General features: G+C 41.5%; 1 protein-coding gene and 1 pseudogene across 7 annotated transcripts in view; one reads left to right on the top strand and one right to left on the bottom strand.

Annotated features, from left to right (window-relative positions):
* LOC148054193 (single-stranded DNA-binding protein 2-like) overlaps nt 1–24,878 on the bottom strand; it is a 250,001-nt gene that overhangs the window by 4,918 nt on the left and 220,205 nt on the right. For all 7 annotated transcript variants that reach the window (XM_087770638.1, XM_087770641.1, XM_087770636.1 and 4 more), the window contains 4 exons: nt 10,513–10,567; nt 7,161–7,231; nt 5,840–5,918; nt 2,832–2,860 (listed from right to left, as the gene is read on the bottom strand). In XM_087770638.1, coding sequence (XP_087626764.1) covers nt 2,832–2,860; nt 5,840–5,918; nt 7,161–7,231; nt 10,513–10,567 — 234 coding nt within the window. The remainder of the gene's footprint in view (nt 1–2,831; nt 2,861–5,839; nt 5,919–7,160; nt 7,232–10,512; nt 10,568–24,878) is intronic.
* Nucleotides 13,885–15,507, top strand: LOC148054194 (endogenous retrovirus group K member 8 Gag polyprotein-like; annotated as a pseudogene).

The following is a 24,878-nucleotide window of genomic DNA, read 5'->3' as shown; positions in this document are numbered from 1 at the left end:
CTAATATGCGTTTTACTCCATCAAAATTCTGTGCCTGGCCTTGAGCTATGTGGCCAGTTAACTGTGTTAACTTCAGTGAACAATTTCTGTCACATTAATCAGTAATCTGGAAATCTACTTGTGAAAAAGCCAGTTGAACAACTAGCTGGTGATGTATAAAGGGAGACTGTTGCCTTAACAAGAAGAATCCTGGTAAACTAAGTACAAAATTGGAAGGCAGCCACATATTAATTTTGCATTCATCAAACCCCAGGAATCTTCTATTCCTTGCATGCATAACTTTTCCAATCAAGTTCCAAAAGTATTATATACTATTATCTACCTGAAATTGCTGATGCTATATACAAGAGACTGCCCACACACTTTTACTAGTATCAATTAAGGCTGCATATTGGGCAGAGTGTTACTCAGAAAAAGATATTTAAAAGCTATTATATATAATGGTATAACAATACAACACTTACTTCCCAAGTAAACAACACTTTTCTTTTAGCTATTTGAAAGAGACTTGCATCAAATATGATTTCCATGTTGTATTTATTAAGGTTAACAAATTACAAGGTAAATTTTTTGATCCGGGTTTTCTAATAATCATATTAGCGCATATGCTGATACTTAATACTAGTGGGTCGAACACAGGTTTTAAAAAATAATTTTAGTGGCAAGCTAATGAAAATGTTTTCTACTTTAAAAATGCTGCATTTTGAAGAAAAAAAAACTGAAGAAAAATTATAGACACTGATTAAAAATGTGCTGTATGCTTATTATCTCATTGGAGGTGTATATTGAATCTACACCTGAGCACAGCACAGCTAAGGCAACATGGTCATTTCAGTCCACTGTTGTACTCTTCACAGGGCCTGAACATGATACAGATCTTCAAAACTTACAAAAATGTAGCCCTGCTATAGATGTTTTTCCCTCATAGCACCAAAATGGCCTAAGAGGCATACTGCTGTGGTCCTACTCTCCATGTAAGGCCATGGAAGGTTGTTCTGAGGCTATAATCACCTATGTAATTTTAAAAGGACTGTATCACTAATTGAAGAATGTTTCCTGTTTTTTGAACATTTGAAAGTGTATTTTAAATTAATTCATACTACAAACTTCTATTTTAACCCACAGGAATTTAGGCCAATATTTTCTTCCCTTTTGACGTGTGTTTGTATCTCATCACATCTCAGTGCCAGCCTGAGAGAGCATCTACAGTGACATCCTTAGTATGACCAGAACACATGGACACAAGCCTTAGCCAGATTCAAAGTGGCAAATTCTATACTGAGAAGAGATCTAGCCACAGCGCTGTAGCACTTAGTCCTGGGTCAACCAAAAGATGCAGGCAATTAATTCACTCAAACTCTTATTCCTTTTTTTTTGGAAGATCAATAAGAATTTTGTTACAGCAATTTCAAATGAATGAGTTATAAAATTTTAACTGAAAAAATCCCTTCATCAATTCCATATTTATAGATCAAAAGCACAAAAATACAGGGAGACAATTTTAGTGGTATTTTTATTAGTTTTAGTCAGTTACATCTGAAGATGCTGAGTACAAAACACAATATTTTACAAGGACAAATTTCTACCACTTTATCAATACTCAATAAGCTCATTGATTCCTTATTTGAATAATTCATAGAATCATAGAACCATTAAGGTTGGAAAAGACCCTTAAGATCATCGAGTCCAACCGTTAACCTATCACTGCCAAGTCCACCACTATACCATGTCCTCAAGCACCACGTCTACCCTTCTTTTAAATACCTCCAGGGATGGGGACTCAACCACTTCCCTGGGCAGCCTGTTCCAATGCCTGACTACCCTTTCGGTGAAGAAGCTTTTCCTAATATCCAACCTAAACTTCCCCTGGCGCAGCTTGAGGCCGTTTCCTCTTGCCCTATCCCTTGTTGCTAAGGAGAAGAGACCGACCCCCACCTTGCTACAGCCTCCTTTCAGGTAGTTGCAGAGAGCAATAAGGTCTCCCCTCAGCCTCCTCTTCTCCAGACTAAACAACCCCAGTTCCCTCAGCCGCTCCTCATAAGACTTGTGCTCTAGACCCTTCACCAGCTTTATTGCCCTTCTTTGGACACGCTCCAGCACCTTGATGTCCTTCTTGTAGTGAGGGGCCCAAAACTGAACACAATACTCGAGGTGCGGCCTCACCAGTGCCGAAATTCCCTAAATTAATAATGATTACAGATGTAGCAGATTTTTATTTTTATGGAAGAAATGACACATTCAAGCACAATATTATTTTTCTAGCTGCAAAACCCCTACAGGTTAAACTCACATTCATTTTGCATATACTATTTTATGGGTTTGTTTACTATTTAATGTTTGTTTAACAGTTGTATCAAAACAGTGCTTTTTTTGCAACTACTTTTTAATCTAGCTTTTAGGGACTTAGACTAGTGATTAAGATATTAATGTTGCCTTACAGAGGTGACAAAATGAATCATGCAGTGCATAAAAGTAACATCGTAATGACATTTTCCCAAATTTGCTTTCAACCAGAATTGATTATTAGAACTATATTCATTTGTCTTAACAGTATGGAAGATTTTAACATGATCAATCAGATTACAAACTTGATATATGTTAATCACATTCATTAATACATATTGTCATGCAGTAAGAAATAAGTCTACTTATACTTGATTATAGATATTGTTTTTAAACTTACAATTAATGCTAATTCTGTCTGCACAGCTTCCAAAGAGTTGACAAGCAGAAAATGTAGATACATAATAATAAGTTTAACAGAGACAATGAAAATATGTTTAGAGTGAAATATTATTCTAAAAATTCCAAAAATGTTACTAGATACTCACTTTGGAAATACTGTCCATGTCTCCTGAGCCTTAAATTAAAATAGATAATTATTCAATTAGTTTTGAGCTGAAATTAATCTAAGAGCTTATTTTTCATACTAAAATATATAGCGTAACAGCAGTATGTTAAAACATAACTGTGCTTGATCTCCCTTCCTTCCCACTGTCTCTCTGAGTAAAAGTTTACAGTCCTTTCTCTGTGTACATACCTAATGCAAAAAAAAAAAAAAAAAAAGGAGAAAAGAATGAAGGACACATTTCTGATCTGTATCAGTTCCTTGAATGGCATCCTTTAGGATGAGACAGCCTGACACAGCTCAGAAAAGGATATGTCCAACCTCCCTGTCCCCTTAGCCAGGTACTGCAATTCATTTTGGGTACATACACCTGAGGAAGATGTTGCTTCAACTTGAGGGGAAAAAAAAAAGCAAAATCATGCCTAACTAGTGAAAGTTAATGTTGCTGACAAAAATGGTCACCATTTTTGCTGAACTTCAGCTACCCAAAACTCCATAGAAGACTGTTAATGAAATATCTCTAGGGTCAGCTGGGGAGTGTTTCATCAATGTCTTTGCCCCCAGAAGCAGACGTCTACTACTGAAATTTGCTAAAATGACATCAACTTTGGATGCATTACAAATACTGATGATGATAATATCTTTCAGAAGAAAGTAGGTGATCCTGAGGACTGGAGTAATAGAAACAAAAAAAAAATTAAATGTAATGAGTGCAAGACTAACAAAAATTATTTTTCTCATATGCTGTAGCTCTCACTTGGTTGAAGCCAAGAATAAATGAAATATAATTTAAGGATGGATGTATCAAGAAAAGCATTTCTAGCAGCAACAGACAGTAAACAATTCTGGTCACCTATTTTCAGGAAAGACAAATTCAAACTGGAGTAGTCTCAGAGAAAAACAGTCAAGAAAATGGAGTTATGAGAGGAGGTGGAAGTATCTTGGTATACTTAGCCAGGCAAATTAAGGCTGAGAAGGAATATGATTTCTCACTATAAATACACCAGATACATAAACATTGGGAAGAGGAAGAGTCATTTTGTCATGGACAAATGGAAAAATTTTGGTGGAAATCAGAAAAAGATTTCTTTCTAACCATCAGAGGCCTGAACAGATATCCAGTAGAAGGGTTGTGGTCAAAGAAGCTAGAGAAGTTCAAGATGGAGCTTGACCAATTTATGCCTGTGATTATGAGACATAGCTGCCTACTACAGCATGGAACTGAATGCAGATCTCTTCCAGTCTTACATTCCTAAAAGAACTCAGGTTCCATTTTAGAAATTAAATTAACCTTAGAAAACAGTTGTTAATTTGACTAAACATGACATAATTTTCACTAGAGAAAATAACTAATCAACTAGGTACGTATAAAATCTATCTGTAATTGTTTCAATGGTAATTTTTCTTTTAGCTGAGAAATAATTCTTGGGCTAATATAAGTGACAGAAAAAGATGCAATTGTCATTTACAGGTTTTCATTTACTTGAACATAATGTGCATCATTATTAATTAAAGCAACAATCCATTTTAGGATTGTAATATGTAAAGAAAAAATATAAACTCACAAGATGGCCTTATGCAAAGTAATATAGGAATTTTAGAGACCTGCTTGCCAAGAAAAAAAGACAATTCTATTGGGAGTTAGATGCATTTTGTTGAATTTTAATTGCTTAGAATATATCTCCTAAGTGAGGTTTGATGGTTTAGTTTTTTCTCATCTCGGCATAGCCTTTTCCAATTTCTCCCTTCTTCTTACCTGTTTATACTTCCTGTCTCACAGTCTCCAGCTTCTAGGCTATAACTGTGCTAATTTTCCATCCACCATGGTAGTATGGATAGAAGCAGGGGGAACAGTGACAGCTTGGCTTCTGCTTGCCCATCATGTATTTAGCTTGCTTGGGTTTTTCCACATAAAGAAAAATGCTATTCAGCAGTGTTGCAGGTGCGCTGTGTCATAGGGCCAGCTCCCAGATGTAAAAGAGAACCTCGCTGGTCAACAGTGGAGACAGAAGAGGAAAGAGATCTGAAGTCTTTGCAGACTGAGGTTCCCCCCTGTTGTTGCTCGTATGAATTACACTCCTTGGTGCAGATAGAAGTGAAGAACAGAATACAGAAACTGTATTCAGAGTTACTGGCTTGGTGCTATGGTATGAGTACAAATAAATAGAAGGTATTTATTTACCTTGTGGGTATGGAAGAGGAAGGCATAAATATAATTTATTTAGCTACAGATTGTTGCTTAAATCCCTTTCAAGTGTCTATCATCCATCCAGCAAACAGTAAGAGCAGTTTGCTAGGATGATCAGAGGATAAAGCAGTGCATTTTTTGTAGAATTGTGTAAGGCTTCTCCCTTAGATAAGAGTCTTCTGAAAACCATAGTGTTGAAAGACAGGAAGTACTCTGTTCTTCCTGCCTCTGCATGCCCTGACAAGAATGCATGTTTTTTTCTTGGTGCACTAAAATGGCAACTGTCTGAAGCTGCTTATGGGGATGGAATAATAAAACTAATACTTAACAGACAGAAGGCTAATTATAGAACAAATAAGGATATCAAAATATGGGATAAAACCAGCTTAACACATACATTAATATATGTAATAACTTACTTCCATGTACTTGATAAGAACTCAGACCAGCATGTCATAATGACACCTTCTCAAGTTTTTGAAAGAGGAAGAGAGGTAAAGAAAAATGGGTCTTATGCCATCACATTACTGTGATGGTATGCTTATAGAGTGGTTTGAAACAACTGGATTAAAATTATACTCTGTTATATAAAAAACATATAGTATTTTTCTTCCAGAGGTGCATTATATAATCCAATTCATATGCTTAAAAAAATCTTAATAGTTCTTATTAACATATATACAGCTTTTTTAGTTTTTAAAAGATTTTAACATACAGTCTCCCACATAACTTAGAGTCATAGTCATAGAAAATGGCACTGGTCATTGTAAATTCACAATGTTCATAAGATTTACTATTATTACCTAATGATCCATTCATATGATGTGAATCCATTCCACCCAGTCCACTCATAGGTCCATCTGACCCTGGCCCCATTGGAAACTATAAAAGGATCAGACATTAAAAAATATTACTGCACATTTTTTTAAGTTAATCTAATAAAAAAATTCCTCAGAAAAAAAATGGTAAAGGAAAAATGCACAGTCCCATCTCTGAATGTGAAAGTCAAGTGAAAGTCTTCCACATGACGATTGCAGAAAGTGTCACTGGTGGTTTTTTTTTACTTTTTTCCAATGCTACCTTCATCATTTTTTGAGAAACTCATTTCTGTAGGCTGGCTAATCTACTTTAATACTTTGTACATGATTTTCAAACCTGCAGGTGCTGACCTAACTCTACTCCCATTGAAGTTACAGAGAATTTTACTATTCACTTCAGTTAGTAGGTGATTAATTAATAGTTTTCAAACCCCACCCTATCTATACTGACAGTCAGACTACTCTGCATTACCTTAGCAATATGATCAGTTACTTACAGATTTAAGATATTAACCTTAAATTCAGTTCTTCAAAACCTTAAAGGCATTAGCATTACAGAACATTTTCTAAAATTCACTGCATACCGATTTAGCAATATCTAAATATCTATATTCTTAAAGTTTTATTGCCCTTTTTTCAAAAGGCCCACAATATGGACGGTAATTAGATGAAATATGGTTGTAATCAGATAAATACAATAAAATTGAAGGCATAGATAGAGATCAGAAAAGAAACAAGTTCTGTCAAAGAATTCCGCTTTTGACAGTTCTAGAACTGCTGAAGTTTGGGCTAAAATAGTCACCAGTCCGGTAGTTAACAAGGCAAATACCTAAATGTTATCATTAGCTTTCATTCTTGACATCTTATTTAGATAAACAGGGAAGTTTGTTTCTTTTTAAAGGTATTGATTTTATCCTTTTTTACAGAATAGCAGGGAAACACAATACTGGGCCACTTTCAACAGTTTTCTTCTCCCTCTTCAGTCATAGAGACTTTTTTAATAAGGAAAGTTTAAAGCCAGCAGAAACTAATGCTTGGTGGCAGCTCCTAGGATGGTGTCATATCGTACAGAAATCTATTGCACCGCAGTATGACAAACTAAGTCATCCCCAATATCCACATGCACATGCTTCTCAGTTCTTTTCTGTGTAGGAAAATATGCCCCAATCACTATTTTGCACGTACTGGTGTGATCAATTTGCAAAACATTAAAAACACTACAATGGACGTGGTGTGATGGAAATGTAGTGGTTTGGATAAAACAAGGCTGTATAATTAAAAAAAATATAACTAGATTCATATTTACATTAGGTCTGTTGGGTCCAGGTGGTACTGCATTCATTAAAGTGTACATGTTGTCTCCAGAGTTGGTTGAATCTGTAATAAGAGATTATTGATAATGCTAATACATACCTTTCAATAAAACTACTCACCTAATACATTTCTTGTCATTGAGTTCATATTATTTCTTTTCCTGAATCACTGATACACAGTGGCAATATAATGGAAGATTTAATTCCCTTTTTATCTATTTCTACCATACAATAGAGCTATCAAAAGAAATAATTGCAATTGTCCCTACGTGACTATTTCTAGACTCTACTTTTATGCATGACTGTCAAAAGGTTTATAAATCACCAAGTATCTGTAACTATTTAATTCCTTAAACCCTTTTTCCTGGAGTTCCAAATTACTTCACTCATCTTCAATATTCTATAAAACAGGAGTTTCTCTCTTATCAACACTTCCTGTAATTTGTTTTCCATCTGTAATAACCAATAAATAGCTTCTTTTATATAGTCTTCAGTTTAGTGTAGTGAATGAAAATCTTTTATTCTCATCTGTGTCAGTCTATTAGATTTTGAATATATCTAACTATTCAGTGCAATATTGTGCAAACAACCCCTCTCTAAGGACAACAGCTTTAGCTAATGTATCTTCATGGTACAGTGTAGTGCAATGCTTCAAAACCAACCTGAATCCAAAAACAACAAAACCATGTTGGCACAGTGTGATGCCTAACCTATAAGTTCTGCCAAGAGCTTCACTGGGCCTTGCCAGAAGTTGACACAGGTATACTGCTTCTCAGTCTGGGATTACTTCACATAGAACCAGAGGAAAGATATGCCCTTTCCCTCCAATCAGTGTACATGAACTTTCAGCACCTCCAGAGTCAAAATGCAAGATTTAAATAATGATATATTGAATACAATCCACAAATTCTTCTGGTTGAACTTAGGAAATCAATGCCTGAAAACTACTAGTAGATACAAATTATTAATTCCCAGCTCCAACTTATCCCTACTGCTAACACACACAAAGTCTTAATACCCCTCATCAATATCTGTAAGAAGGAGAAGGCAAAAAATGCAGCAGATAGATAGATAGGTAGACAAATTAGGAAAAAACTTTTCACAAGGGAACTTGACAAGAGATAGGCCGTGTAACAAAAGTTTACTGAGAGAAGAATGACCTCAGAAAAGTCTAAATAAATCCCTAAGGGGACAGCATATCTTTAAAAAATATAGGCAACTCTGGAAAAACATTACCCTCTATAGTATCTACAAAAAGAGTAAAAGAATGGCTAAGTAGCTCTATACCTAGTTCCTCCAAACACTATTCCATCTCTTTGAACCATGAGTTTTGAGCTTAACAGCAGACACAAAAAAAACACTGCTGAGCTGTAAATCTTTTTTCCAAAACAAGGGACTTTGAGTCAGAAGTAGTGAAAGCAAGAAAGCCTAGACCAGACTGATGTGTGTTGGAACTGGGAATGCAGCCTGACTTTGTGCAAGAATATATTTGTACATACTCGGGGCAGTTAAAATCAAGGTCTTTGTCTATTCATTTATCTTTCTGATACAGTTTTCCAAGCATTAATTAATATAACCCTGGTGAGTAAATAATTCCATCATATACAAAGAACTATGCATCACTAGGACATTCAAATATATTGTTTAAAAAAGAGGGAAACTAAAAGCTTTTAGCCTAAAGTTAGCAAAAGTAAAATTAGCATATAAAAAGTTATTTTTAATGTTCAAGGAGGTAGACAATAAGTTCTTTAACCACCAGATCCTTTTGAAACATATAAGCCTGGCTCACCCTAAGTTCTACTGCCTCTTGTAAAAACACATAGAGATTGATTGGGCCATGGGTACATTCAGAGCTGGAAGGGTTTTTTCAGAGGTGAGTGAGTACCTTTGCAAAATTCTTAGGTGGCCAATGTCTAAGTGTTTTTATACTTTAGAAAGCAGAGGCCTTAAAACACCTTAGAGTCTCTTTAATTGAAAATAGAAACAGTTCCTCAATAGATGCTTTAAGTGCACACAGACAGCTTAACACATGCCATAACTACAGTGCTGACTACTTTTAAAAGTGCAGGCTGTCTGTGCGTTTGTTTTTATGTTAAAAGATTGTACCTTTTAACTGCCAGCTCACATTATGAACAAAAAAGCCCTACTTTTTATTTCAGGTCACATTTTAAAGCCCTGGAATTGTATTTAATTAAGATTTTACATCAGTGCAGTAAGTTTTCATGGAAAGTTAGAAAACTTCCCTACCCTCTTGTGCTGTAGAGGACAGCAAGAATATGTAGGACATGAGGACTGAGGATGCTATAGCATCATTGAGGTGAACAGGTCCCTCTTAGCTGGTCAAAGTGGGTTACAAAGACAGATGTTGGCCAAAAGGAGTCTGAATATCTGCTGAATACTGGGTTACACAAAAAGTAATTAGTTTCTTTTTAGCAGATATCTGATGATATCCATGGGAGGAGAGCATCCTCCATATCTTGCAGTTCCTCCTTAATGTCAGATACTTTGCTGAACATCCATGGAGGGAAATACTTACATCTAGTTGACCAACTTTAAGCCTTGAGAAGCTAGCTAGCTGTCCTGAATGCTCCCATGCTCCTCCTCTATTCTTTAAACCTTAATAGGAATGGTGGCCAATCTGTATGGCCAAAATCTCCATGTGGTCAGAATTCCAAGATACAGATCATGTAACTTGGAGAAACAATGGGACAGTGAAGTTCTGGGAATAGATTACAAACAGGACATGACAGTGGTTCCTCTGGGGCCTTACTCCTCCATTGCAGGATAGAGGAGAGCAGTCTGTCCAGCATAACCATGCTGTCAGTCAGATGACATAGCTATGTGATGCAGCGAATGCTTCTGAGTCACGCATAGCTAAAGAGCCATATATCGGTAAGGTTTATCACATAGGGTACTATAAAGGAAGTTTCACAGGATTCAAAAATCTCCTGATTTCCAAACTGGAAGAATTGTCCTGAACAACATTAGCAAAACCAAATACACATTCTGTCTTTCTTTTTTTTCTTGCTATTGCTAAAATCATGCAAGAAAAGATGAGCTTCAGCGCCAGAGTAATGAATTGCTTTGAACTGCACAGATACAAGGCTTTGTATCTCTGCAACACAGCAGGGAGAGAAAGGGAAAGAGCAGAAAAAAAAAACCTGATACAGAAAGTACAAAACTAATACCTTCTCATTAGCTGATCCTTCATGAAAAATGTATCAATTGGATCTATTATTTTGTCTGCATTAATAGCACAGAAAAATCTGAAAAAAAAAAGAATTTATGTACTTCCTAAAATTCCTTATAATTTTCTTTCTTTTTTTTCTGAGTAGATTTCAATACCTGCTGGACTAGGCATGATAGGTGTTCCTGGTGGCCCTCCACCTCCTGGAGGACCCTAGAGAGAATAGAAAATAACAGTTAGCATGAAAGGAAAAAAATACCACAGTCAAGAATGAATATGTTACAAAATAAAAAAAGTATCATAAATGTCATGAGTTACTCTGGTGAAAACATGCACATTTTCTGATAAGCTAGCAAAACAGCTCATTAAGACAACATCATTGGTCAGCAGGCTCTGGCACAGAGTTCTGATATATGTAGATCTATGGATCCAAGAAGATCCATTAGTCAAAAACTCTGAACCATGCTGTGAGTCAGACAAGAGGGATAGTTAGATCAGGGCCTAAGACAATTATATTTAATTCCCTCAACCTACTTTTGTTACCACCAGTTTTCCAATTGGCATTTCTCTTTCATTGCTCTCAGTACATAGTCAATGGCAGAGTAACCAATGTTTGCTAAGCACAAAATATGTGGATGCTTTGTAGGGACAGAAGAGGCTAATCACCTGAAGAAAGCTTTCTTTTTGAGGCAGACTCAGTATCTCAGCATCATGTCAATCTTAATTCAGTCTGTATAATATTCCATAATTCTTTTTTAATAACACACACATATATATATATGTGTGTGTATATATATCTGGACAGGCTGGATTGATGGGCCAAGGCCAATTGTATGAGGTTCAACAAGGCTAAGTGCTGGGTTCTGTACTTGGGCCACAACAACCCCATGCAACGCTACTGGCTTGGGGAACAGCGGCTGGAATGCTGCCCAGTGGAAAAGGACCTGGGGGTGTTGGTTGACAGCTGGCTGAATATGAGCCAGCAGTGTGCCCAGGTGGCCAAGAAGGCCAATAGCATCCTGGCTTGTATCAGAAATAGTGTGGCCAGCAGGACTAGGGAAGTAATGGTCCCCCTGTACTCGGCAGTGGTGAGGCCACACCTTGAATACTGTGTTCAGTTTTGGGCCCCTCACTACAAGGACATTGAGGTGCTGGAGTGCATCCAAAGAAGGGCAGCGAAGCTGGTGAAGGGTCTAGAGCACAAGTCTTATAAGGAGCGGCTGAGGGAACTGGGGTTGTTTAGCCTGGAGAAGAGGAGGCTGAGGGGAGACCTTATTGCTCTCTACAACTACCTGAAAGGAGGTTGTAGCGAGGTGGGGGTCAGTCTCTTCTCCCAAGTAGCAAGTGATAGGACAAGAGGAAATGGCCTCAAGTTGTGCCAGGGGAGGTTTAGACCGGATACTAGGAAAAATTTCTTTTCCAAAAGGGTAGTCAGGCAGTGGAACAGGCTGCCCAGGGAAGTGGTTGAGTCCCCATCCCTTGAGGTATTTAAAAGACGGGTAGATGTGGTGCTTGAGGACATGGTTTAGTGGTAGACTTGGCAGTGCTAGGATAACAGTTGGACTTGATGATCTTAAGGGTCTTTTCCAACTTAAATGTGTCTATGATTCTATGATAATTCCTTCTCAAATTAATGACAAATGAATAAAATATGTCATGATGATGCCAGCTGCAAAAATTTGGGTATAGTCATATCACTTACCTAGAGTGCTAAATCATAGAATACAAAACCCCAAGGAATATCTGTTTACTTAATTTCAGGTATTTCTGTGTTGCAAATCTGTTTATGAGTAAACATTGGACACAGACTGCTCTAGTTGTTAAACAAGCTTTTTAAGGTTCTTTAAAAATGTCTCCAATAATTTTATTCTAAAAGTCCTAATTGTTTAGTAAGAACTGAATCATAACTTCTTGCTTCCTACATTTGCAGATCCACTAATATTTCGAAGTAACATGGAAAACTGCCTACTTATACTTTGATAAAAATTTTATGATGTCAATAAAAATAAACTGCCTCCCCACATTTTCCATAATAAAATGATGCAGAATTCTAACAACAGATGATTATTTTCATTGCTATATGACTTTTATTATATTTTTTATCATTTCTTATATTTTAAAATAGTAGATATACTGTTCCAAACAGAGATATTTTTTTTCAATAGCATTGAATATAAAGGTTTGATTGTTCCTGTCTGCTTAAAAGGACATTGCTGAGATTTGCTAAAATTCACTGAAATATTTTGGAATGAGGCAGAGAAGTTCTGGAATTAAAACAATAGACACTTTCTCACAGGCCTGCTAAAAATAACATTTCTTACAAAACATTTAGCAGTAATATACTAGTGAACACTGTTTCCAGACGGTCAAAATCAGTAATGTAGCAACTTTCTGACTGATAGCACTCCTCCCCAGGTTCATACAAGTAAAATACTTAACACTTCAGTGGGAAGCATCTCTGCCAATCGGTGATTAACTCTCAGTTAATCGTAGATTAGAGAGAAATCTTTTACCCAGAAGTAGCAGCATGTTCCTGCAGTCAAACAATATATATATATATATATCTCTGTACCCTTATATATAACACCACCTACTGGTTCATCTTGTGATTCCCTTTTGTTGTAAAGTAAGCAAGGTCACTGAGCATCTTTTATAAAGTATGAAACCCACAGGTCAGGTTATAGAAATCAAGGCATAATCACAATTTCATTTCATACTGCTAGTAGCCCCATAGCTTTTTTCCCCTCCAAATTATAATTGAATCAGAAATGAATGTGTTAAGATTGGCCTTGCCAAAAGTGTTTGAAATGCTTATTCAGACCTCAGCAATGAAAAATTTCCCCATTTCCATTGTAGAGCTACAGACTCTAAATTCAAAGTGACCTTTAAATCAAATATTCCAAATTTCTGGGAATTTTTATCCTTTTATCCATGTACTTCTGCACTAAGCTTATGTAGTGCTCCTGACCGGAAGACCACTGTACATCAAAGAGTTAGTGATCCACACAATGTGGGAATAAATGAGGCTGTGTTTGACTTTGACGAGATGCAGCTGTGCCCTTGAGGCTTGTAACAAATAGGTTTGAAGGGATGCAGCTGTGCCCTTGAGGCTTGTTATAAACAAGTTTGTGAAAACCTAGAGGCAGCAAAATAAGGATGTGATTAGATACATTTCTGAAAGAGAAAAGTCGAGTGCACCAATTTGAGGAACAAATAAGCAGCGCGGAAGAGACGCGTGAGCGTAAGACAGTAACCAATGAAATAAGTTTTGCTTGCTCGTGAACACTAGATCATATTATAAAAGGGATAGATTGTAAAAATAAAGGGTCTTCGCTTGTCTTCGCCTGAACTTGTATGCGGAGTCCGTGTCTCATTCCCTTCAAATGGTGACCCCGACGTGATCCGGAGGAGGCAGCGCTGCAAGTAGCGTCCGGAGGGAACCCAGCTGAACGACTCAAGCTGACGGCAGGACTGTGGCTTTAATCCCAGGACATCACCTTAAGAAACAGGTGAGCAGCTGGGCAGTAATCATGGGAGCTAACATATCAGCTGAAGAAGAAGCTATAGTTAAACTTTTAATGCAGCTATTAGCGAAACGAGGAGTGAAGTACGACGCATATAAAATAAAATTATTACTGAAGTTCTTGCAAAAGCAAGGGGCTCCCTCTACAGTCTCTGCAGTATTTGATGTGAAAACTTGGGAACGGGCAGGGGAGACGATTTGGGAGGCAGCGTCCAGAGGGGACACCACCGCCACCGAAGTTATGACCACTTGGCAATTAGTGAATGAGACCTTGTGCTCATGGCAAGCTGAAAAAAAGGTACAAAACGCAGTCGCTCAAGCGGTGCAGATAGGGAATGATGAACTGAGTGAAAGCAAGCCCCAAGACAAGGAAGCTCTTATAGACTTGGGGGAAAATGAAAAGAATGAGAACTTGGGTGAAACAAGCAAGGGAACAGGACTCAGACCGCCTCCCCCAAATTCCATTCCAATGAAACCCACTCCGTCCTGTCCCCCGTGTCCAATGCAGCCACCCACGCCGCAGGCTGTACCACAGCCTGAGCGAGCCTTCGACCCCTGGGATCGGTGGGAGCAGCTCCATAGGGAAGCGCTGAAAGATGGAGAAACCGCGGGGTTTGCGTTTCCGGTGCGGGTACAAGATAATAGACCAAACGAATGGATCCCCTTTCAATGGGATCTGATTAAGGAATTAAGGAAAACCATCACTGTGTACGGTTTAAACGCGCCGTTTTCTCAATCACTGTTGGAAAATGTTATGACGGGACAGTTATTAACCCCATTTGACTCACGACAAGTGGCTGCAATGATCTTAACACCGACCCAGCGATTAGTCTGGGAGCAAAAATGGAGGGAACACTGTGAGGTAGCTGCCCTGAACAATCTAGCATGACAGGATGGAGATCCCCTTGCCGGAACAGGGATACCCCAGCTGATGGGTACTGACCCTTTGCTGGATCCCCGGTTGCAGGCCAGATTAGACCCAAATATCCTTCGACAATCCGCGGCGTTAGCTCTTCAGGCAATGTTGCGGCTGCCCGAAGTGGGAAAGCCAGAGCAATCGTTTACTAGTATTCGGCAGGGGACCCAAGATCCATATATGCAATTCATTGATAGGTTAAGGGATGCATTGGATAAACAAATCAAAAATCGTGAGGCAAAAGAAGCCCTAATACTAAAGCTAGCAGTGGAAAATGCAAATACAGATTGTAAAAAATTACTGCAGGCGCTACCTGTAAGCGCCACACTGGTGCAGATGATAGAGGCTTGTAATCGAGTCGGATCTATTGAACATCATATTGCCGCATTGGCAGGAACGTTTGCTGCAGCCCTCAACATTGGGAAGGGTGCCGACGGGGAATGGTGATGCTATCGGTGTCATGCCACCGGACACCTAGCTGCTGATTGCCCACAGCGGGCCGGCCGAAGTGCCGCTCCCAATCCTCCTACCCTATGTCCACGATGTGGAAAAGGGTGGCACTGGGCTAACCAGTGCTGCTCGAAATATAATGCGGAAGGACAACCCCTGCCAGCACGGCAGGGAAACAGGAGGCGGAGCGCGGGGCGGAGCCGCGGGATGACACAAGCTCCACGGCCTCCCGGACCAAAAGGACGGCCAACGCCAGGTTTCTGACCAAGGGCAATGCTGGCCGAGAGGCCGGTTTCTGCAACAGTGACGGCAACTTCACAGACATCGTCCCCGTGGGCACCCTCGCCGCCCAGACCAGAGGGAGTGCCGGACTGGATGTCGCCACAATAGCAGATCTTACCCTTTGGGGATCCCATGTGCAAAAAACCCCGCTAAACGTGAAAGGACCCATTGGACAAGGATATAGTGCACTATTATTAGGTAGATCAAGCACCACCTTAACAGGCTGTTTTGTTTTGCCTGAAGTAATTGATGCCGACTATGAGGGGCAAATTCAAGCAATGGTTTGGACTCCTTCTCCCCCAGTATTTATACCTAAGGGAACCAGAATTGCTCAACTAATCCTGTTTAAAGCTACAGTTCCGCGAGCTGAAAATCGCACGCGGCACAACGCGGGATTCGGATCAACAGGGCCTCCTGTGATTTTTTGGGCCACAGACATCGCCACTACAAGACCGACACTTACAGTTACATTACACAACCCACGCGCAACTCCTTCTTGTACCCAGCTATCAGTCTTAATGGATACTGGAGCCGATGTTACTGTCTTAGCTCTTAAGGACTGGCCACGTAGTTGGCCGTTAGCCACCCCCACAGAGGGCTTGATTGGAGTCGGCGGCCTTTCTCAAACCTTTCAAAGCACCCACCTGCTCAGTATCAATACCCAAGAAGGGTCTACATTTACTGTACGGCCATATGTGACAAATTTGCCCATGAGCCTGTTGGGGCGAGACGTAATGTCCCAATGCGGATTCACCTTAAATTGCCCTGAAAATTTTCAGTAGCGGCCATTGATGAGCGACCGACAATGAAACTTATTTGGAAAAAAGAAACACCCATTCGGATAGATCAATGGCCGCTCCCCAAAGAAAAGGTCGCTGCCCTTCAAGAACTGGTCAAAGAACAACTTCAACAAGGACATATCACTCCTACAACCAGCCCCTGGAATTCTCCTGTATTTGTTATAAAAAAGAAGAGTGGAAAATGGCGACTGCTACATGACTTGAGACAAATAAATGAAGCTATGGAAGAAATGGGAGCGCTCCAACCCGGCTTGCCCTCGCCAACAATGATACCCCGAAATTGGGACATAATCATAGTAGACTTAAAAGACTGCTTCTTTACTATCCCACTACATCCTACGGATGCACCGCGTTTTGCGTTTTCGGTACCAAAAATTAACCGAGGCGAGCCAATGGATAGATACCACTGGACTGTCCTGCCTCAAGGAATGAAGAATTCTCCAACAATCTGTCAAACATATGTGGCTAAAGCCATACGTCCTGTACGACTAAAATTCCCGGAAATGTATATCTATCACTATATGGACGACATTTTACTAGCAGGCCCCACGAACACCATGGTGCGTGAAGCACTACCTGTTTTAAAATATGCATTGCAAAGCAAAGGACTGCAAATCGCACCAGAAAAAATTCAAATGGAAGCACCATGGAAATATCTTGGGTGGAAAATCTTACAACAAAGTATCCAACCTCAAAATGTGATCATTTCAGCAGACATAAAAACCTTGAATGATGTACAAAAACTACTGGGAAACATAAATTGGATTAGAGCGCAGTGTGGTATCGATAACTACACATTAACACCCTTATTTGAGCTACTTAAAGGAGATACCGATATTAACGCACCACGCCAATGGACGACCGAAGCAAAAAACGCACTGAGAATCATAAATGAAAAACTCTCACTGCAACAATGTCACCGACGACTTGAAAATTTACCCATACAATTATATATCTGCAAAAAAAACCAACAGCCTCTAGCAATCATCGGACAATGGGAGAACAAAGGAATAGACCCTCTCATAATGTTGGAATGGGTGTTTTTGCCACATCAACCTGCGAAAACCCTGGCTACTCGTATTGAAATGTTCGCCGCCTTGATAAAAAAGGGCAGAGAACGAATTGTAGAAATGGCTGGAGAAGAGCCTCATCTCATTGTCCTTCCTGTCGTAAAGGACTACTTAGATTGGTGCTTACAAAATAGTCTAGAACTTCAAATGGCCTTAGCAGGGTTTAGTGGAAGAATTGATACTCATCACCCCCCTCATAAAATGTTCACCTTTTACAATAATGATGTAAAAATTGAAGAGGCGCCACTATACCAGTGGCAACCGGTTAAGGGTCAAACGGTGTTCACCGATGGCTCAGGGGAAAACAGGAAAAGCAGTCATCACATGGAAAAAAGAAGGTCAATGGCAACACAAAATAGAACAAATTGAGGGTTCACCTCAATTAGTCGAGTTGCACGCCATTACCATGGCTTTTAGAGAATGGCCTCTAACTCCACTAAATATTGTATCAGACTCACTATATGCTGTAGGAATTGTGCAACGCATTGAAAGGGCACAACTAAAACATATACTGAAAGAAGCCTTGGTTTTGAAGTTTAAGGAGCTATTATTCTTAATAGAACAACGAAAACATCCCTATTGTGTAATCCACATTAGAAGCCATACAAACTTACCCGGGTTCTTTACAGAAGGAAATGCACGAGCCGATTACCTAACGAACATTGCATTACATACCCCAGTACCAAACACACTTTCTCAAGCTCAATTATCGCATCAATTTTTCCACCAATCTGCCAAAGCTCTTGTGAAACAATTTGCAATCTCTATGGGGGATGCAAAACTCGTTGTGCAAACATGTCCAGACTGTCAACAACAACCATCCCGCCCATTGTTTGCGACAAACCCTAGGGGACTCTCCTCCCTTCAGCTCTGGCAAACTGACGTGACTCATGTACCCGACTTTGGTCGGCAGAGATATGTTCACGTTTCCATAGATACCTACTCCCATGCAATCTGGGCCACTGCAATGACAGGTGAAACTAGCCGGCACGTACAAAGCCACTTCCGAGCTGCCTTTGCAGCGCTTGGTATTCCAAAAGAAATAAAAACAGATAATGGCCCGGCGTATGTCAGCCATGCAACACAAAAGTTTTTCCACACATGGGGTATCACTCATAAAACAGGGATACCCCATTCCCCCACAGGGCAAGCTATTATAGAACGTGCACACAGAACCTTAAAAACTCTATTGCAAAAACAAAAAGAGGGGGAAGCTCAGGAATTTCCCCAAAACAGATTAGGAAAAGCTATATATGTACTAAACCATTTATCGCTGCCTTTTCAACATGAAGAAGTCACACCCATAGTCAAACATTTTAAAGCTATGGAGTCGGGAATGGCACGTATATCACAGGAGAAGGCGATGGTAATGATGAAAAATTTAAATACTGGGTGTTGGGAAGGGCCATATCAGCTACTAACTTGGGGTCGAGGGTATGCTTGTGTCTCAACAGATGTAGGACCTAAGTGGGTACCTGCAAGGTGCGTAAGACCGGCTCTTGCATCGGATAACAGGAATGAGCAGCAGAAGACAATGAACTCCGAGAAGACTGATGGGGAATGACCCCCACGCGAACGTGAGAGCAGTTTGTGTCCATCGTTGGAGACCAGGAGTGTCTCTTTGTCCTGTCTGTAAACGGTGTTGTGGATTTGTGATCTTTTTTTTAATTACTATAATAAGTAAACAAGCTTTTGTGGTAGAAAAACAAAAAGGGGGAATTGTGGGAATAAATGAGGCTGTGTTTGACTTTGACGAGATGCAGCTGTGCCCTTGAGGCTTGTTACAAACAGGTTTGAAGGGATGCGGCTGTGCCCTTGAGGCTTGTTACAAACAAGTTTGCGAAAACCTAGAGGCAGCAAAATAAGGATGTGATTAGATATGTTTCTGAAAGAGAAAAGTCGCGTGCACCAACTTGAAGAACCTATAAGCAGCGCGGAAGAGACGCGTGAGCGTAAGGCAGTAACCAATGAAATAAGTTTTGCTTGCTCATGAACACTAGATCATATTATAAAAGGGATAGATTGTAAAAATAAAGGGTCTTCGCTTGTCTTCGCCTGAACTTGTATGCGGAGTCCGTGTCTCATTCCCTTCAACACAACAATTAACCTGAGTAGGCCCAAGCCTGTGCTGTGCTGCACGTACACCTCGGCCTTCAGACCTGTGTTGTGCTGCACAAATCCTTTGGCCACAGGATAAACTCAGCCAGATCATTGTACAAGAGGAACCTGCAGGCAGCTCCCGCTTGGTACCAGCGATTGCGCCTTGCCCTTCTCTAAAAAAGCAACAAGAAGTTCTCACACAAACATCCTTCCTGTTTGCCAGTAGAAATGATGAATAGAGTTGTTTCCTTTTAAGAAATCCTTGTAATAGCTTGAATGACCAAAATAGGGTACCCCTTCCATGGATGGGATCTGGGTCTGCATGGCATGCTGTGCATGGATTGGAGGGCCGTTTGATGCTACACCACTCGGGGTTTCCAGCATCTAAAGTGACATAAGTTTATCTATATTATTGTCTCTTTCTTTACAGTGTTAGCTATAATAAATAGCATTTTAAATGATACTGTACAGATTCTGAGTGCCTTTCTTAATGGGATCATAACAGACCAACACCTCCTGGTGCAAAACATCTGGAGTAGTCAGCAGGATCCAGTGCCTTTCAGAAGAAAGAATAGTGAAGAGAGAAACTGGGTGCCTGGCTGGCCCTGCAAGCAGCCGGGGGGGGGGGGGGGGGGAATTTGCAAGGTATTTAGCCCAGGTAGCTTTACCAATGGGTTCGGAAAGTGAGGAGGAATTGTCTGAATGCCCCACCCCAGCTGAAGTATTATCTTGTCTTATAAAGCAGGGGCTGGGGAAAGGAAAAGGCAAGGAACATTTGTGCTGTCTTTGGTTGTTACTAACATGCTTGATATGGACATGGGGGCATTTAGAGCTGATGCAAAACGAACTGCATGAGCTGCAGGCACAGTCCCCAGGCAGCAAGCGGTGGTGCAGGTGCCCACGGTGCAGGGAGGGGTGCACAGAGCAGCCCAGGAAGGGCAGTGCTGAGGGACGAGCTATTTGCCAGAGGGATGAATGGTAGGACAAGGACCACTGTTTCTGTGGTGAGGACAAATGGACATAGGGGTCAGAGGATGAGTGCTGCAATCACATTTCATCTGGCCATTAGTGTGTCACAAAGCAAAGGGCTGCCAGGGGCATCCCAGCAGGCTATCTCAGTGTGTGATTTTACACAGCCTGAGTTGCAAGATTTAGCAAAAGCATACGGGCAAAAGCTGGGAGAAAGGCTTTTGCACTGGCTATTGCGAGTATGGGACTTCAGAGGCGATAGTATAAATTTAAATCCTAAAGAATTAAAGTGTTTGGGTGTCATCTCGCAAAACTCTATGATTACTCAGTGGCTGAGTGCAGGGTAATGTATCCCATTCCCTGTGAGTATGGCTCCAGGAAGCTTTAAATGTAGATTATCCCTCGCCTACTATTTGGGACGATAAAACAGAATCCTGGAAAAGTATAGCTGAAGCTGATCAGTGTTTATGGGAATTGGCCACACAGCAAGGCATGTATTTGCATAACTTGCATGGTAGAGGGCGCCCATTTGCCTTGAAAGGACCAATAATTTCCTTGCTAGGGGTTGCTGTGGGAAGACCAGTGGGGGATGTTATCCTATCACTAGGACAGCTTGGTGATTATCAGACTGAAAAAGAGGAGACAGAGCCTGATGCATTTCAAATGCAACAGCTGAAGGGAAAGGTTACACAGAAAGAGATGTTTCTGGCACTAATGCAGGCATGAGTGCCTAGGGAGCAGATAGATGGCAAATCAACTCCTTATTTGTGGAGTTTGCGTAAGAAAGCAAAAGAAAAGAGGAAGCTGTGAAGGGAAGCGTGGAGCACCTGGACATCAGTCCCACCCGCACCACCCTCTGTCGACAGTGAAGATGCATCCTCCCCAGCTGCCTCTAAATACCCCGACCTCTCTCCTTGGAAACAAGAATGGGAAATGCGTGGTCCCTCTCCAGTACAGATAATAAAGGGAGCTAGCTGGGGGGACCACTGCCCACACATTCTGCTTGTAATACATTGGAGCTGGCATAATAAGCAATGGGTTATGGCCCTGCTGGATACTGGGGCAGAAGTAACCCTAATTCATGGAAATCCATCCCATTACCCCAAGAATAAACTGATGAATATTAATGTATTCAGAGGGAGGGGAGAAGAGCCGCCTCAACAAGTTTCTCTGATCTTGCAATTAGAAGGATACCCATCATTTTTGGCTCAAGTATGGATTACAAGAGTGCCCGAATATATCATAGGGCACAATCTATTAGCAGGCAAGACCTTTTATACCACTGGGGGAAGATATTCTTTTGGTATCCAATCAGCTCGGATCTGGGCACTTATGGTAGGGAGGATTGTGACTTCCCCCATAGTGCTAACCCCTCGCCCCATCCTATAGCCTTAAAACAATACTGGTTGCCTGGGAGGCATGCTGAAATTTCTCAAACAATTAAACACTTCATAGAATCATAGAATATCCTGAGTTGGAAGGGACCCACAAGGATCATCGAGTCCAACTCCTGTCCCTGCATAGGACAACCCCAAAATTCACACCATATGTCTGAGGGCATTGTCCAATTGCTTCTTGAATGTTGTCAGGCTTGGTGCCATGACTACCTCCCGGGGGAGCCTGTTCCAGTGCTCCACCACCCTCTGGGTGAAGAACCTTTTCCTAATGTCCAACCTAAACCTCCCCTGGCATATCTTCCTGACATTCCCTCGGGTCCTATCATTGGTGGTCAGGGAGGAGAGATCAGTACCTGCCCCTCCTCCTTCCCTTGTGAGGAAGCTGTAGACTGCGATGAGGTCTCCCCTCAGTCTCCTCTTCTCCAGGCTGAACAGACCAAGTGTCTTCAGCCGCTCCTCGTACAGCTTCCCTCTAAAACCTTCACCATCTTCGTGGCTCTCCTCTGGACACTCTCCAGTAGCTTCATATCCTTTTTGTACTGTGGCACCCAAAACTGCACACAGTCCTCAAGATGAGGCCACACCAGTGCAGAGTAGAGTGGGACAATTAGCCTCCCTTGTCCAGCTAGCAATACAGTGCTTCATGCACCCCAGGAAACGGTTGGCCTTCTTGGCCGCCAGGGCACACTGTTGGCTCGTGTTCAACTTGCCATTGACCAGAACCCCCAGATCCCTCTCCGCGGGGCTGCTCTCCAGCCTCTTGTTCCCCTGTCTGTATGTACATCCAGGGTTGCCATGTCCCAGGTGCAAAATCTGGCACTTGCCCTTGTTAAACTTCATACGGTTGGTGATTGCCCAGCTCTCTAATTTGTCCAGATCTCTCTGCAGGGCCTCTCTGCCCTCGAGAGTGTCAACGGCTCCTCCCAGTTTTGTGTCATTGGCAAACTTTGATAACAAACCTTCCAGTCCTGCATCCAAGTCATTTATGAAGATATTGAAGAGCACTGGCCCCAAGATGGATCCCTGCGGAACCCCGCTAGTGACTGGTCGCCAGCACAATGTAACCCCATTTACTATATCCCTTTGAGCCTGACCCATCAGCCAATTGCTCACCCATTGCATTATGTGTTTATCCAGCTGTATGCTGGACATTTTGTCCAGGAGGATACTGTGAGAGAGAGTATCGAAGGCTTTACTGAAACCCCAAAAGATTACATCGACTGGCTTCCCTTGGTCAACTAGGTGGGTAACCTTGTCATAGAAGGAAATCAAGTTGGTCAAGCAGGACTTTCCCCTCATGAACCTGTGCTGGCTGGGACCAATGACTGCATTGTCTTTCAGGTGTTTTTCAATAACTCCCAGAATAATCTTCTCCATGATTTTGCCAGGCACAGAGGTGACACTGATAGGCTTGTAGTTACCGGGGTCATCCCTGTTGCTCTTCTTGAAGATTGGGACAACATTTGCCAGCTTCCAGTCAACTGGGACCTCCCCAGATTCCCAAGAGCACTGAAAAATCATTGAGAGAGGTCTTGCTATGACATCAGCCAGCTCTTTCAGTACCCTCGGATGAATCCCATTGGGCCCCATTGACTTATAGGGATCCAGCTGGAGCAGCAAATCCTGCACAAGTTTGGGGTTGGTTGGGAGTTTGTCGTTCTCACAGTCATGGTTCTCTAGCCCAGGCGAAGACCGAGGCGAAGAAAGCATTAAACATCTCTGCTTTGTCTATGTCCCTATTTGTGAGGTGACAATGCTCGTCAAGTAACAGGCCAATGTTATTTCTGGCCTGCCTTTTCCTCCTGTTACCATAGAGTTTAAACTTGACTGCTTCGTGGTCGCTGTGGCCAAGGCAGCCACCAATCGCCACTTCACCCACGAGACCCTCTCTGTCAGTAAGCAGCAAATCGAGGAAGGCACCTTTCCTGGTCGGTTCCCTTAGTACCTGTACGAAGAAGTTATCATCCAGATGGTTTAGGAATCTTCTGGACCTGCTTGTACCAGCTGTGTGGTATTCCCAGTTGACATCTGGCAAGTTGAAGTCCCCCATAAGGACAAGGGCAGATGACTTGGAAGCATCCCTTAGTTCCTTAAAGAATAACTCATCAATGTCATCTTCCTGGCTGGGTGGACTATAGTAGACTCCCACAACGACATCCGCTTTATTTGTCTGTCCCTTAATCCTTACCCAGAGGCTCTCAACTGTGCCATCGCCCACTGCTAGCTCCATGCATTCCAGCCCCTCCACTACATACAGTGCCACCCCGCTGCCTCGCCTGCCCTGCCTATCCCTCTTGAAGAGCCTGTAACCATCCATCGTGGCACACCAGTCACAGGACTCATCCCACCTAATTTCGCTTATGCCTATGACGTCATATCTCTGGGGCTGGGCCAAGGCATCTAGCTCCTCTTGCTTGTTCCTCAGGCTACGTGCATTTGTGTAAAAACACTTCAAGTGTGGTTCATTGTGCCTGTTGCCTCGTGGAGCAGCCTGAGGAATCTCACTAGCACTCAGCTCCTTGAACTTTGGCTTGCCATCCCATTGCTCATTGCTGACTAGCCAGGTATTGTCCCTTTCCCCCTTCCAATCTAGTTTAAAGCTCTATCAATCAGTCAGCCCTGCTAGCTCCTGGGCAAAACCCCTTTTCCCCTTCTGAGAGAGGTGCATCCCATTGGATGTCAGTAGACCTGGGGATGAATAGACCATCCCATGACTGAAGAACCCAAAGTTCCGCCGATGACACCAGCCTCGTAGCCACGTGTTGATTATCTGGGTCTGCCTGTTCCATACATTGTTCTTCCCTGCTACCAGAAGGATCGAAGAGAACACCACCTGAACACCTGATCCTTCAACTAACCGCCCCAAGGCTCTGAAATCCCCTTTGTTTGACTTAGGATTTTTCTTTGTTATCTCTTTGCTGTTGATATGGAGAACCAATAGTGGATAATAATCAGATGATTTTACCAGCCTAGGGAGCTTCCTGGTAACGTTTCTCATCCTTGCCCCAGGGAGGCAC

Source organism: Nipponia nippon, unplaced genomic scaffold (genome assembly GCF_047370975.1).
Source record: "Nipponia nippon isolate SJK-2023a ecotype South Korea unplaced genomic scaffold, ASM4737097v1 scaffold_33, whole genome shotgun sequence".
NCBI lineage: Eukaryota > Metazoa > Chordata > Aves > Pelecaniformes > Threskiornithidae > Nipponia > Nipponia nippon.
This window is presented reverse-complemented; position numbering and strand designations above follow the sequence as displayed.